Below are 14,646 nucleotides of genomic sequence, written 5' to 3' on the forward strand. Positions count from 1 at the left end.
CTGGGCAAAAGTGGGGTTTATATAGGGTATTTGAGAAATGGTCCAATGGTGTGAGTCGGGGTAAATGTGACCTGTTGTCTTACAGGGAGATAAGAGAGAGTCCGAGGGCAGGAGAGGGGTTATTTGGTCCAGTCACCATGACCAGGCCTTTCTTTATCTTAGGCAACTGATTTCCAGAGAGGCCTCTCAGGCCTCATGGCTGCAACAGTTACAAAGCCATTTCTACTTGAAAATACGTTGATTTATCCTGGAGAAGCAGGGAGCTGTCAGCAAAATCTCACTGGGAGTTAATCACTGAGAACTTTTCAGAGAGCTGATGGAATCAGCCGTGTTTACTGACGGGTATTTTCCTGAAACAGTGTTTTGGAAAGATTTGCAAGAACACAGCTGCTCTGTGAGCAGGGCAGGCAGAGGCTGTGCCCTTTGAAGTGGCACAGCAGCAGCTCCCTGGACTGCAGCACTGCCCTGAGCTGGGGCAGAGCTGGCTCGGGTGCAGCTTTGGCGAGCCCTAAGCACAGGAACCACCAGCTTAGCAGTGGTTTCATGAGGTGTTTGTGCACCCAAAATAACCCAGCTCCTCCAAAGGCTGAAATGAGGCAGTGCTGACTCATAGCAGTACCCGGAGCCACTCTGGGGTGAGTCAGAGCAGGAGCATGTGGGCACCTTCTACACTGCATGAAATTATCAGATAGGATCAGAAAGGCTGCATCAACACCACGACTTTCAGCCTTGATGCTTAAAACCTGTAGGGGCCCTTCTGGAAATTTTCTGTCTGACTTTTTGCTGCTTCAAAAAGAATACTTCCCCAGCAAAAACTTTAGTCAGGCCAAACTTTTCTCCTGAAATGCTGTTACATACCTGTCCTGAAGTGTAGGGACAGCCCTGTGACACAGACAGCACTGGCACCTGCAGGGAGTAAAAATAAATTTGATTAATAACAAAAATGTACTTCTTCAGAGGTCTGTCTCTACTTAGAAGGACTCATTAGAGTTTCTGGCCAACAAACCCTCCCATAAACACCCTTTCCTCCTTTTTTTCAGGGCAAGCATAAAATATGATCTAATTAAACTTCAGTGTCCCATTAGACAAAGGAATTTCAAGCTTTTATCCCCCCACATTGTGTTTTTAAGGTCTCTCTGCTATGACTGTACCAGACTACTGACCCTTAATCCTGTTTCCACCAAGGAGGAAGGAGAGAGAAAACAAAAGCAAGGAGGCAGCATCCCAACACCCCTGTGTGCTGTGGGGCTGTGGTGGGCACAGCCTGCAGGGCTGGGAGCTGCAGCCCAGTCCTGCTCACACCAACAGCACCCAAGTCTCTACAGGACATGGACAAAAGACAAGAGACTCCAACTATTTCATAAGGCAAAAGGCATAAAAAAGGCTTTAATTGTCTAATTTTATAAGGTGCTCCGATACAGACTTAACATGATGGGTGAACAGGACTGACACCTCCCCAGTCCCATTGGTCAAACCAGAGAAACGGCCAAAATGTTTTTCTCTGAGAACCAGAAAGGCAAAACACCATCTGGAGAAAGATCCTTTTGGGAAAGGATAGCTGTTTTGCCAAGAAGCTTTCTCAAAAAGTTTTCCCTTGGGAAGAGAATTAGCAGCTGCTAGTGGGCTAAAATCTTCCACACCCAAAAATATCAGGCCCACACATCCAGAGCGCCTCCATCCCTGCTGCCAGCCCCAGAAATGCCCTTACCACTCTCAGGGTCCTCACTCTCCAGCTCTCCAAAGCCCTCGTGGCTGGCCCCGCAGTGCAGCTGGTCCCTCCTGGCCCAGTGGGTGGACAGGTAGCTGGACTCCTCGCCGCCCCCCGCCACCGCCACCCCCACGACCGCGGCCGTGGGGTGCTCAGCTGAGCTCAGGGTGAGCTTCTCAGGGGAGTAATCCGTGATGAGGCACATCTCCAGGTCCTGGTTGTCTTTAGAGGTCAGCCTGTAGACTGAGGGAGATGGCGTAACTTCTGCAAGAGGAGAAAAGGAGTTGTTAGGTCAGGTTACACATTCATGGCTCCTTCAGTCTGAACGTTCAACCCTTGGAAATGCAGGTCTCGCCATTATTCCAGTGGGAAGTTGCCTCATCATTGGGATCTTGTGCCAGGACACCTTCAGAGAACCAAAGATCTACAAAGGCAAGGAGGCAGCATCCCTGTGTGCTGTGGGACCAAGGTGGGGCACAGCCTGCAGGGCTGGGAGCTGCAGCCCAGTCCTGCTCACACCAACAGCACCCAGAGCACCTCCAGCCCTGCTCACAGCTCATTCCTCATTCCTTGCTTCAAACTCTGCTAGCCAGTCAGTCAGACTGGGATTTTCCACACACAACCTGTGGTTAAATCCGTTTTTGCATATTTAGCTTTATGAACTTGTACTCTAAGCATACATTTCATCTGATTCTCTGAGAAGGTGCGTTCCTAAATCCTTGCTCATGGCTAACAGTAAAATATTCCAGACACTGCAGTGCTCTCATGATGACCAGATGAAATATTACAGAAATGAAATATTGCTGTAGCCACAGTGCAGGTTTGGGGCTCTCAGCAGCCCTGTGGCTGCATTTTCCTTTGGCCTTCACAGATTTCAGTGACAGCTCAGCTCACATTTATAAACTGATGAAGTGTTACTGTAGGATTGAGAGCTGAGATTAATCTTTGCTTTCTCCCTCTTCACATACTTCACTGATAAATGTTGTGGAAATACTGAAGACATCTTAGCACCCAGATGAAAAAATTTTCATTTCTTCCCATGGGAAATGTCTAGAAAGTTTCCCAAACCTTCTTCATCACTGAAATAAATGTTCTTTAGCAGTTCTGCTCCCAGCTGTTGCCACCTCAGCAAAACAGCCACACTTCTCTACTAGTATCATCTCAGAAAAAAAAAAAATAATCCACAAAGCCCGAGGGTTCATTCTCTGGCCCATTTCCTGAATTGCAATTCATTTCTTCTAGCTTTGCCCGGGCTTTGAAGACCCTGATGAGACTCTATGCAGAAATATTTACTGTCTGTTGGGATTCCCTTATTTCCTGCACTCCCAGTGTTTTGGAAATAGCAATTGTGTGCTAGGGAGAGGAAGGCAGGAGCTGATAAAAAGCCTGATGATTGATCCCTGTATAAAATACAGATGAGCCAGGGTAGATCACTGCCATGGGGTACACGGAAATGAAAGGGAAGAGGAGGAATTTGTCAAACTGCTCTCCTTATCTCTCATCTCTGTACTGTGCATTCTGAAGAGACAAATATCTACCTCTCTCCAAACTGGGGTGTTTTTCTCCCTCTCAATCTGTGCAATGCTTTGATCTTGAACACAGAAAACAATCAAGTCTGTTTTTCACAGGAAACTTCAGCAGTTTTGCAAAATATTAGTTTCCTGTTCTCACTCAGAGCGGAGGCTGCCTCTGCTCTGGTGCTGCAGTTCAGTTCCTGTAAATTCCTTGCTGTATCTGCCCACTGCTGTGAAGGTTTGAGATACTTTTGGTGAATAACATCTACTCTAACCACAGCCCTGTGATCTGTTATTTGTCTTTATGAGCTGCTGCCTGTGCTGGAGATGTTATTTAGTTTTGGTATTTTTATGAGCTCTATTCACAGGAAAGAGTGAGAAGTTAATAATGATGCTCTGAGCTTTCCATGCTGACTAATTTTACCTTTACCGAAGGATGTCTTCCAGGTGGAAGAGCAGGAGCTGTTGGAATGCTGCTATTCCTGCCCAGTCCACAGAAACAGACAGCCAGAGGCTGATTTCAGGGAAGTTGAACCCTGTTCCAACATCAGGCTGAGACCTGTGCCCTTTCCTTTTTCCCCTCCAAACAAGCTGAAGTAGAAACCCTGAACTGGTTTAATTCCCAGCTATCATGCAGAAAATTATCACATTCTCCATTTACAGAATTCACAGAATCACCAGGTTGGAAGAGACCTCCAAGATAATCGAGTCCAACCCAGCCCTAACACCTCAGCTAAACCATGAGTGCCACATCCAGTCTTTCTTTAAACACATCCAGGGATGGTGACTCCACCACCTCCCTGGGCCGACCACTCCAGTACTTTATCACTCTTTCAGTAAAAAACTTTTTCCCAATATCCAGCCTATATTGGTGGAGCTTGAGGCTGTGTCCTCTCCTCCTGTCAGTGCTGCCTGGAGAAAGAGACCGACCCCGCCTGACACAGTCACCTTGTAGGGAGCTGTAGAGAGAGACAAGGTCACCCCGGAGTCTCATTTCAGTGTATTCCATCCTGATTAATTGTTGCACCTAAGGATCCTTATTAAACACCAAGATAAAAACCCTTTTATCCTTTAACTGTGTCTGGCTCTCAGTTCTAGGACCAGGGAAACAGGCATCGCATCTACCCAACCCACAAATGATGTACCAGTCCTGGTGTTAATGTGGAAAGCTCAGACTTACTTGGGGTAACAACAAGCTGGGTCCCCGTTCCAAATGTGAGTTTCCCATATCCCTGGTTGACACACTGGTGCCAGCCTCTACAAAAAGGTGGGCAGGTTTCTGCAGTGCTGCCAGCCAGGTCAACAGAGAGTCCAGGGCAGGGGGGAACTTCAGGGAGCAATGGTGAAACGTGATGACTTAGGACACCACCAAAGTGCCAAATAAATCTACTACAAAATTATCAGGATCAGAAACACAGAGGTCAAATTTTTAAAAAATGTTCATTAATTCACTGGTTACTCTTGTGTGGTGTTATATATTTTGGGGCAATACAAGGAATGTTGTGCTTTTCCGCCTGTAATATCACATAAAATTCCAGATCACTGAGCCCTGCAGTTGTGGCTACAGCCTTTCAGTCCAGCTTTTCTCCTGAGTATTTACTTCCCACATGCCTTGATCACCAGCAAGGTTCTTTTCTTTTTCCTAAGTGGATATTTTCTAAATCACAGAACCACAGAGTGGTTTGGATTAGAGAGAACTTGAAAGGTCACCTAAATCAACTTTTCTGCAATGTCCAGGGACAACTTCAACTAAGCAAGATTGCTCAGAGCCCTGTCCAACCTGACCTTGAATGTTTCCAGGAATGGGGCAAGTACCACCTCTCTGGGCAACCTGTGCTAAACTTCTTTTTAAACTCCAGTTTGAATCTACCCTCTTTTAGTTTAGAACCATTACTCTCTGTCCTGTCACTACAGGTGGTTTTTTAAAGTTATTCTCCATCTTTGCTATAGGTCTGTAGGTACTTTTAAGTACTGAAAAGCTGAAGTCAGGTCTCTCTGGAGGCTTGTCCAGGCTAAACCATCCCACCCCTCTCAGCCTGTCCCATCCCTCTGAGTGTTTTTGTGGCCCTCCTGTCAATCCACTCCAAGGTCCTTGTCTTTCCTGGGACCCCGGGGTGGGCACAGCTCTGCAGGTGGGGTCTCACCGGGGCAGGGCAGAGCAGAGGGGGAGAATCAATCCCCCAATCTCCTGGGTGATGCTGCTGGGGAGGCAGCCCAGGACGGAGCTGGCTTTCTGTGGGTGCACATCCCTGGCTCTTGGCTTTTCAGTGCATTTCCATTTGACTTATGCATGTGGAATACACAAAACAGAGAGTCAAACAGACTTGATTAGCAGAGCTGGTTTGATAACCAAGATGCCATGGCAGGAACAAACAGAACTGTGAAGATTACAAAAGATGGGATGAAACCTGCTCACAGGAAGAGTGGAGATTAAATCAACTTCTGCAAGCAAAGAATTGTTGTTAAATGTATGAGTTTTCTGTGTGATTTTCAACCTGATTATTGTAGTAGAAATTATTAACCTGTCTGAAATAGTATATAAGCTTTTGGGAAACCTGAGTGAAATTGAATTCTGATCACTGAATCAGTCTTCCTGTCTCTCAATCAATTGCCAATCATGCAATCCATGGCTTTTCTTGAGGCCAATGGAAGTGGCACAGATGGATCCTTTAGGAGAGAACAAATCCTTGTGCCTGACTTTGCAGGAGAGCACAACCAGGGTTTGTCTTGGCTGATCCCAGGAGTGCAATCAGAGGAGGAGCACTGGGAGCCTGAGCCTGCCAGCCTGGACAGCTGCCCTGAGCTAAATGCCACTGCTCCAGGTGGGCTGCAATTCCTCTGGCAGCTGCCATTCCCCAGATCCTGGTGCGTATTAACAAACTTGCAAATTAGTGAAAAAAATCGGGGTAGATGTACCTGGCAAAACCAGAAGTCTCGTCCCCAATCCAAATGTGAGTTTGTAATTTCCATAGTCACACAATAGCACAGGCCTCTACAATATCCAGAGCAGCACTGAATGGAACCTTCAGCAATTAAATACTGCACCAAAAGAAATCCTGTTTATCTCTATGAACAGACAGATCAATTTACCTAGGACTTTTCCACCTATTGACTTTCTTTCCATGTGGTATTTTGCATTTTGCACTCCCAAACATACTCTCCTTAAAATTCCCCTCGATATTTGTCCCAATGTTTCCAGAAAGCCACCTGCACCACAGCTTCTATTCTCCACCTTATTCCTCATTTATTTATTCTGCCAGCCTGATTCCTCTCCCAAAAATGAATTTATTTACTGTCACTGCACAGCTCCCCTAGGGACTGATGGTGCAGTGAAACCTCCATTATCCCATTCTCTTGGATTTGCCATCTGAATGAGCCAAGAGTGATTCCAGAGCAAAGCTGCCAGTTAGTTTTTGAGCAGAAAGCTCTTCTGGTGTGCAGTTCTTTGGGGCAGGGAGATCAGTGCTCATTCTGAGGTTTCAGGGTGCATTAGGGATGTTCCTCCAGTGTGACCAGAGCAGCTGCACACAGATAAGGCCATAATGGTAAATCTGGAGACACCTACATGAACTCAGAGCTCTGATTTATAGTTCCTTTAGCTTGCTGGTGGCTCCATATAAACTTAAGATTCTCATTTCTCTCAGATGTTTTTGAAGAGGCTCAGGGTGGGTCATTTAAAATAAGAGAATTTTCCTCAGAGGTTTCCAGAAGGAATTCTTTGCTTATGTTGTTGTTTTTAAACTTTCAGAATAAAATCATGTTGAAATTATCTTACGAATCACTGCTATTTTAAGAAATGAAAACATTACTTTTCAAGAGTAAGTTCACTCAATTTAGATATTAAACAATCCTAAATAGATTTTAAAGAAATTTGGAAAATTTGATACATTTACAACAAATACTGATATTTTGTCAAGTGTTACTTTCTTTCCCTTTTACGAAGGGTTTCAAACAAGAGAAGATGCGTAGGAGTTTGGGGGGAATTTTTTTCACATATTTTTGGCAGCAACAGTCAAAACACACTTTTCTCTCCATCCTTTTTTCTCCAGAAAAAATATTCAAGTTATTCAGTAATTAACTTTGCTTCTTGCCCTATTTCCCCTCTATCCAAATATTTATCCCACCCTCAGTTTTAAGGCTGGTCACGCTGTTCTCCACCACTTCCAGACTCTCATTTCCAATGTGCTCCAAGCTTCACCTGGACATGGCAGGACCAGGTAAATCCCCAGGACCCAACACAAGCTGGCTGTGAAATGAGCTTGGTGTCATTCTCCAGGTCAAGCTCCCTGACGTTCTTGTCCTGTGTTTGTAAAACAAATGTTTCTGCTTATATAATAACAGAAACTCACCCCCTACGGTTACAGCTCAAGGATCTCCAAAGCACAGACCCAATATGTGCATTTTTTGTGTTCAGATACAATTTTGAGTCTGGTTATCTCCAACTATTCCTATCCACATACAATAAAAGTCCATTTAACCTACTACAGCTTTATGAAAGAGTTTTTCCCCTCTGCATTTTGCTGGTCTCTGCTGGCTTTCACCATTTCATTTTGCTTCTCTGTTTGAGGAGCTTGCTGTAGGAGCTCACCTCCTGCTGATTTTCCAAGACAAATCCTCTTGCACATGTAAAACCTCTGCTATGTTCATTCTCAGGAACAGGGAGGGGAGAATGTACTTGCAGCCATGGAAATCACTTGCTCTTAATACCAACTGCTAAAATATTTGTAGGGTGGCAAAATAGTCAAAATACTATTTGTGAGCTGAGAGAAGCACTTCCACCTGGGAATTCAGACATACCTGGGGAAACCACGAGTTTGGTTCCAGCTCCAAATGTAAGCTTGCCATAAGTCCCAGCATCGCACTGTGACACAGTGCTTTGCAAAATGGTGCCCTGGGTGGTGTTTTTGCTGGGTGAAGGCTGGAGAGCATGGCAGTGCGAGGATTTTTTGGAATCTCACAGAATAATCACAGAATTACAGAATGAACTAGGTTGGAAAAGACCTTTGAGATCATCAAGTCCAACCTATGGCCCAAGACCTCCTCATGAACTAAACCATGGCACTGAGTGCCATGTCCAGGCTTTGTTAAACACCTCCAGGGACAGTGATCCCACCACCATCCTGGGCAGACAATTTCAGTGCCCAATCTTTCTTTCAGTGAAGAATTTTTTCCTGACATCCAACCTAAACTTCTCCTGGTGCAGCTTAAGGTGGTGTCCTCTCATTCTGCCAGTGATCACCAAGGAGAAGAGCCTGACCCCCACCTGGCTGCACCCTCCTGTCAGGGAATTGTAGAGAGTGAGGAGGTCTCCCCTGAGCCTCCTCCTCTCCAGGATAAACAACCCCAGCTCCCTCAGCCACTCCTCACAGGACTTGTGCTCCACACCCTTCTCTGGACACACTCCAGCCCCTCCATGTCCTTCCTAAATTGGGGGGCCAGAACCGGACACAGCACTCGAGGTGCTGCCCAAGCAGTGCCGAGCACAGGGGAAGAATCTGCCCTGCTCCTGCTGGCCACAGCATTCCTGATCCAGGCCAGGAGCCTTCTTGGCCACCTGAGCACACTGCTGGCTCATGTCCATCGGTCCCTGCAGGTCCCTTTGATGCCTTCAGTTTTATCTTTGATGTATTTCAGATCCTGTGCTGCCCAGGGGTGCAGCTCTGAGCTCACAGCCAGGGTCACTCAGCTCTGCACAGAGCAGGGACACAAAACAAATCCTTTTCCTGCTGGACACCAAGGACAACTTTCAGCCCAAAAGCACAAACAAAGGTGGCTGAAGGGAGGATGAGACCTCACAACCTGAAGCTGTAATTGGACAATTAAACCCCAATATGCAAATGGACAAAACTTATCAAAGTGTGAGACCTCATGACCCATCAGCCATTTTGGGACCATCTGGTGTCCATTTTGGGACAATTTTGGATCCATTCTGTGACCATCCTTGGTCCACCCTGGGTGCAGCCCTGGGCAGGCCCTGTCCTGCCCAAGGTGGATCCTGGAGGCCTTTCAATAAATCCCTACTTTACTCTTTAGCTCGCTAGACTCTGTCCAGTCTCAGTTTCAGGTCAGCCTTCCCAAGGCATCAGCTTTCTGCCTGGCTGCTGTCCAACCACTCTGTCCCCAGCCTGCAACACTGCAGGGGTTGTTGTGGCCAAAGTGCAGGACCTGGCCCTTGGACTTGTTAAGCCTCGCCTTGCTGGACTCAACCCATCCATCCAGCTTGGTCCAGGTCCCTCTGCAGAGCCCCCCTGCCCTCCAGCAGGTCCACACATCTCACCAACATTCAACATTCACAACAATATCACCTCAGCATAAACAAGCACTTCCTTCAGCCACGTTTCTCTGCCTGGCTAATTCACCATCTGTGAATCCTGTCCTCTCTCTCCATGCAGCAGCAGCAGCGTTCCATCCCTGTGTGCACACACAACCTCCCAGCTGTGTGTGCAGCCTCCTGACTGCTGCTGGGGGCTCTCAGCAGCCTGTGTCACCGTTCTGCTCTCTTTTGCAATGCCCACCCTCCTTTGCAGGCTGTATTTCATGCTGTAATGATTCATGAATTGGAATCATGGCAAAATCGAATTGTTCAGGCTGGAAAAGCCCTCCAAGACCAGTAAGTCCAAGCCATACTCCAGCAGTGCCACGTTCACCCTTAAACTGTGTGATTTAGCAGGGAGCGTCCAAACAAAACCTCCCAGTCCCCACAGCTCACAGGAAAGATCCACAGCTTGTGTCATTCCCATTTCTGCTCTCTGGGCTGTAGCTGCAGTCCCACAGTTCCCAGCAGTAACCCAGAGATCACTGCTATTGTTCTTGCCAACAGCTTGAACTGCATTTTGCTCCTTCTTTGCAAACATTAGCCCTGTTTGTGAGCGGACTGAAGTTTTCCACAGGGTTCAGTGTCCCAAATCACAGAAATCTGATTTAGTCTTACACATCCCTGCTCTTGCATTTCACTTACTTCTTGTCACATTTCCAACAATTCTTTTCCCCAGCATGGACATATTTCTAGCACACACTGGTTAAGCACAAAGTCTCCCATTTTTTTCCTTGGAATACTAAAAGCAGCCCAAATCTTCCACCAAGCCCCTGCACTGCTGACAGGGCACAGCATTGTCTGTGCTGAGCCCACCTTGGCTCACAGGGGACACGACTCACCTGGGGCAATGACAAGTCTGGTTCCACTCCCCCAGGTCAGTTTTCCCCAGGCTCCAGAGCTCACACAGTGAGACAGCTCCTTACAAAATGGGCCTCCATTCCCATGCCCATTGCCCCTTCTCTAAAGAGCAAATCCTGCTCCTGGAAATGCTGCCAGGCACCAGAGGCTCTTGCCAAAAGGATCTTGATGCTGGAGCAGAGCAGAGGGCAGGGGGCCCTGTGGGAACCCCAAATCCAAGGGACACCTGGGCAGTGGCAGGGCTGCAAACGTTGTGCTTCCCAAAGCTGTGCCCCTCCAAACAGCCAAGAGCAAGAGAGAAATGAAGCAATTCCACTGGGCAGCATCAGGCCTTGCTCACCTGGCAGCACTGAAAGCACCGTGCCCTTGCCGAAAATCATTCTGGCTGCCACATTCACACCCTGCCACATTGCATTGCAAAAACGCCCCTGGCAGCCCTGCCCTCGAGCTCGGGCACAGAGCACCTGCAGCTGCAGGCACCAGCAAAGCTCCTGGCACACCAGGCTCCCCTCTGCTGCCATTCCCTGCAGCAAGGCAGAATCTATTCCCCAGCCCTTCCCTGAGGAGTTCCCTTTGCCTTTGCCAAGCCTGAGCACCCACAAGAGACAATTCCCAGCCATGGCAAGGCTTTCCCAGAGCCAGGGGCTGCTGCTGCTGTGCAGGGCCCTCCTGGGCACTGCCAGCTTCGGGGCTGGGTGGGTTCCAAAGGGGGCTCTTGGAGCCGTGGCTACCCCTGGAGCAGGGCACACTCTGTGCAGCCCCAAGCCAGATGCCCTGGCTGAGGAAGAGGAGAGCAGGCCGGGCAGGAAGGGCCAAAGGAACAGATTCTGTTCCTGCCCCGGGGCTGCCTGCTCCAGCAAACTCCAGGGAAGGGCTCAGGGAGGTGGGAAGGGAGGACAGGGAATGCAGGGCCCAGCATTTCCCCCAGCTGGGCAGCTCTTGCACTCATTGGCTTCACAGCCAGGCGTGTCCCTGGCCCCAGGATCAGCCTGGAGCTCCCTGAGCTCACACAGTCCTTCCCAGCCCAGCAAACAGCAGCAGCTCTGCTGCCCCTTCCTCCCCCAGGAGCCTGCAGCAGAGCAGCTCCTGCCAAGCCACAGCAGGGCCAGGGAGCCAAGAGTCCCTGCAGCCTTGGCAGGAAGGCGCTGGGGAATGCCAGGGATGCCACCCGCAGCAGGGATGGAGCTGGGTGCCAGCAGGAGCACTGTGAATTCCTCCTTTCCTCTGAGGGGGAAAGGAGCAGCTCCCTGGGCTGTGCCGGGCAGAGCCAGCAGCATCCCAGCCCCATTCCCGAGGGCGGGATGGGCAGGGCAGGAATTGTCTGTCCCTGAGCAAGGGGGCTCAGGAGCTCTGCCTGCTGGGGTGGAAGGAGACAGCAGGGGCTGCCAGGGGAGTGAAGGAGGAAATTCATGGTCTGGCTGAGGCCAGGTCCCTTCTGCAGCCAGAGAAAAGACATCAGAATTCCCCACAGATTGAATCCATCTCCCTACACCTCCCTCTCACTGACTGCTGACTGCAGAGCTGTTCCACAGGGTGAAGCAGGAATGAGCTTTCAAACTTACTGGGATTGACTCTTAGCTGAGTTCCACCTCCAAAGATGACCTTGTTGTCATACCCAGTCACACAGTGTTTGCCTTCTCAACAAAAACCCTGTCAGTCTGTGCCAGGCTGATTCCCTGCACAGGCAATTCCCTGTGCTTTGCTGCCTGGGCATTTCTTGGGCAGGGTCACAGCCGGCCATCCCTGTCAGCTCTGGCAGAGATGAGCCCTGCGAGCATCTTTGTCCCACCCAGAGAAGATGCACAGTGGTGATCACAGCTCCTCACTCAGCCCTGGGAGCTCGGCCCTCAGAGGGGAGATCTCCTCCTGGCCCTTGCTGCACACCCTGTGCCCTCAGAATGTCTCTCTTGCTCCTGGCTGCTCTCTGTCTCTCAGCCCTGCCATGCACCAATCCCATCCCCGGGCAGAGCCCTTCCCAACACAACCCAGGGCCTTTTTCTCCAGCTCAGGGGTGGCTCTTGGCCAACTTCACTCCTCCAAGCTGCATTTCCATCTACCAGGTGTCCCCTTCAGTTTTGTGCTATTCCCAGAGGCAATTTCCAGTGGATGCTGAACTCACACTCACCAACAAAACCCACACCTCCTTTTACTCCAGAAATGAGCACAGGGTCTCCTCTGGCCTCTCCCTGCCCAAACCCCATTTCCCTGCTCAAATCCCTGCAGAGAGCTGCTCTGGACTGTGGGCACTGAGCCTGGCAGGGATGGAAGAAGCTCCCCCTCAGCTCCCAGGGAACACCTGAGCATCCCTGCCCCAAGGGCTGCCTGCACTGCAGTGGCCAAAGGGAAGGAGAGGAGCCCCTGCAGCCAGCCTGGATCAGGGCTCCTGGCACAGAGCTCACACAGCAGCTCATCCCCTCCCAGCCCCAGCACCTCCTTCACTCCTGGTCACTGCTTCCGTGGCACAGCCTGGAACTCTGCATTCCCCGGGGAGCAAAGTCCTGCAGCCAGAAATGTTTCCAGGCAGGGATCACCTCTGAGCACTGCCGCCTCTCTGGGGTGGGCATTTCCTGCAGGTTCACTCTCTCACACACTCCCCTGGGGCTTTCAGTGCAGGACTTTCATCTGTGCCAGTGGCCCTTGAGTCATGAGGCTGCTGGAGCTCCTCATCAGAAGAACCAGGAGCCCCTGGGCTCTGCAGGCAGCCCTGGCACAGCCAAGACATTCCCAGCTGGGATCCCTGCCCCAAAGCCTGGCTCTGCTGGAGTGGCCAGAGGAGAGGGGAACAAGAGGAGCCTGGGCTGTGGGCAGAGACCCTGATGAGGTCCTGCTCCCACAGGCTCCAGTTTTCTTTCTGCTCTTGGGGCTTTCTCCAGCTGCCACCACACACCAGAGGCACAGACAAGCCCGGAAGGATCAGAGGAACTGAAATCAGGAGGGTGCATTTCACCCAGCTCATTCCTTGCCTTCCCAAGCCGTGGTGCTGAAGCCCTTCTGCTGTTCAATCCTACACCCAGCACTAATGAGGTCAGTACATATAAACCTGCTCCTTACTTGGTTTCACAAGCAGCTTTGTCCCTTTTCCAAAGGTGACTTTGTAGCCATCATTCACACAGTGAGAAAGGGGCCAACAAAAACCACCCCTGAGGCCGTCAGCTGCACATCCACAAATCCAGGCTGTGTGAGCTACTCACTGCAAACTGAGCCAAAAATTGCTTCAGGGAAAGCTGGGGCTAGGGGTATTTCAGTGCCTAATCCAGCTTTTGCTTCTGCAGGAATTGCTCTGCAGTCTGGGATTTTCAGAGGAAGGAAAGGGAAGCCAGGCAGTCTTTCAAGCCTGTCTAGAGCAGTCATTACACCACAGCATTCCTCTCATGAAATAATTACCTAAAATCATTGAAGGATTGAAAAGAAAACCAATAAAAGAACCCCCACACACACACAAAAAAAACCCCCCTAAGCGCCCCTCCCAAAAAAATCCCCCAAAAAAAACCCACTAAAGCATAGAAAGGGAAATTCCCTGGATTTTAAACCAAGGAAAGCATATTGTGTTCCCTCTAGCGTTGTCGAATCATTTGCATAGATTCATAGATTCAAAGCATGAATTATCCAGGAAATTTTCCTACACACAGAGAAACCACATTTAGGATTTCACCCCTGTCTCCCAAGCCACTGGCTGTGTGTGGGATCCCACTGAGAGCACAGTTCCCATTCCACACGGAATGGCTGCCTTTCTCTGCACAGGGTAATTTTGGACACACTACATCACAAATTGTCCCTGTCAGCCCTAGAAGTGCCTTTGGACAAAGCCCTTTCCCAGCTCTGAGGTTCCACAGGCTCCAAGGCACTGCTGTTCCCCAGAACAAGGGCAAATCCATTCCTGAGCCCTTGTTTCAAGCAGAGTTCCCTGTGCAAGGGGGAGTTTTGGTGAATTCCCCCATCTCAGACACTCTGTTGAAGGTTCAGATCAGCAGCAAGAAATGCAGGAGCATCTCTGCTCTCCCTCCCCCCTGCTCCGTGCCTCACAGAACACAGAGTGCACAGGCTGCTCCAGGGGACAGGGAAGGATTTGGGGTGCAGGAGACACAGGAAAGCTGCTCACTCACTGGGCAGGATGGACAGGCTGGTCCCCGAGCCAAAGGTCACCTTGTTGTAGCCAGAGCTAAAATCACACAGCATTTCCTGCCTTAACAAAAACCACCCTGGTGGGAGCAGCACCAAACCCCCAGGCTGTGCCACAGGGACATTTGGCT

General features: G+C 49.6%; 1 protein-coding gene across 1 annotated transcript in view; it reads right to left on the reverse strand.

Moving 5' to 3' along the window:
• LOC134553834 (M1-specific T cell receptor alpha chain-like) overlaps nucleotides 1-14,646 on the reverse strand; it is a 225,863-nt gene that overhangs the window by 4,962 nt on the left and 206,255 nt on the right. Inside the window, exons 5-6 of the mRNA XM_063403962.1 lie at nucleotides 1,709-1,972; nucleotides 859-906 (exon numbers count right to left, since the gene is read on the reverse strand). Coding sequence (XP_063260032.1) covers nucleotides 859-906; nucleotides 1,709-1,972 — 312 coding nt within the window. The remainder of the gene's footprint in view (nucleotides 1-858; nucleotides 907-1,708; nucleotides 1,973-14,646) is intronic.

This window comes from Prinia subflava, chromosome 8 (genome assembly GCF_021018805.1).
Source record: "Prinia subflava isolate CZ2003 ecotype Zambia chromosome 8, Cam_Psub_1.2, whole genome shotgun sequence".
NCBI classification, from domain to species: Eukaryota; Metazoa; Chordata; class Aves; order Passeriformes; family Cisticolidae; genus Prinia; species Prinia subflava.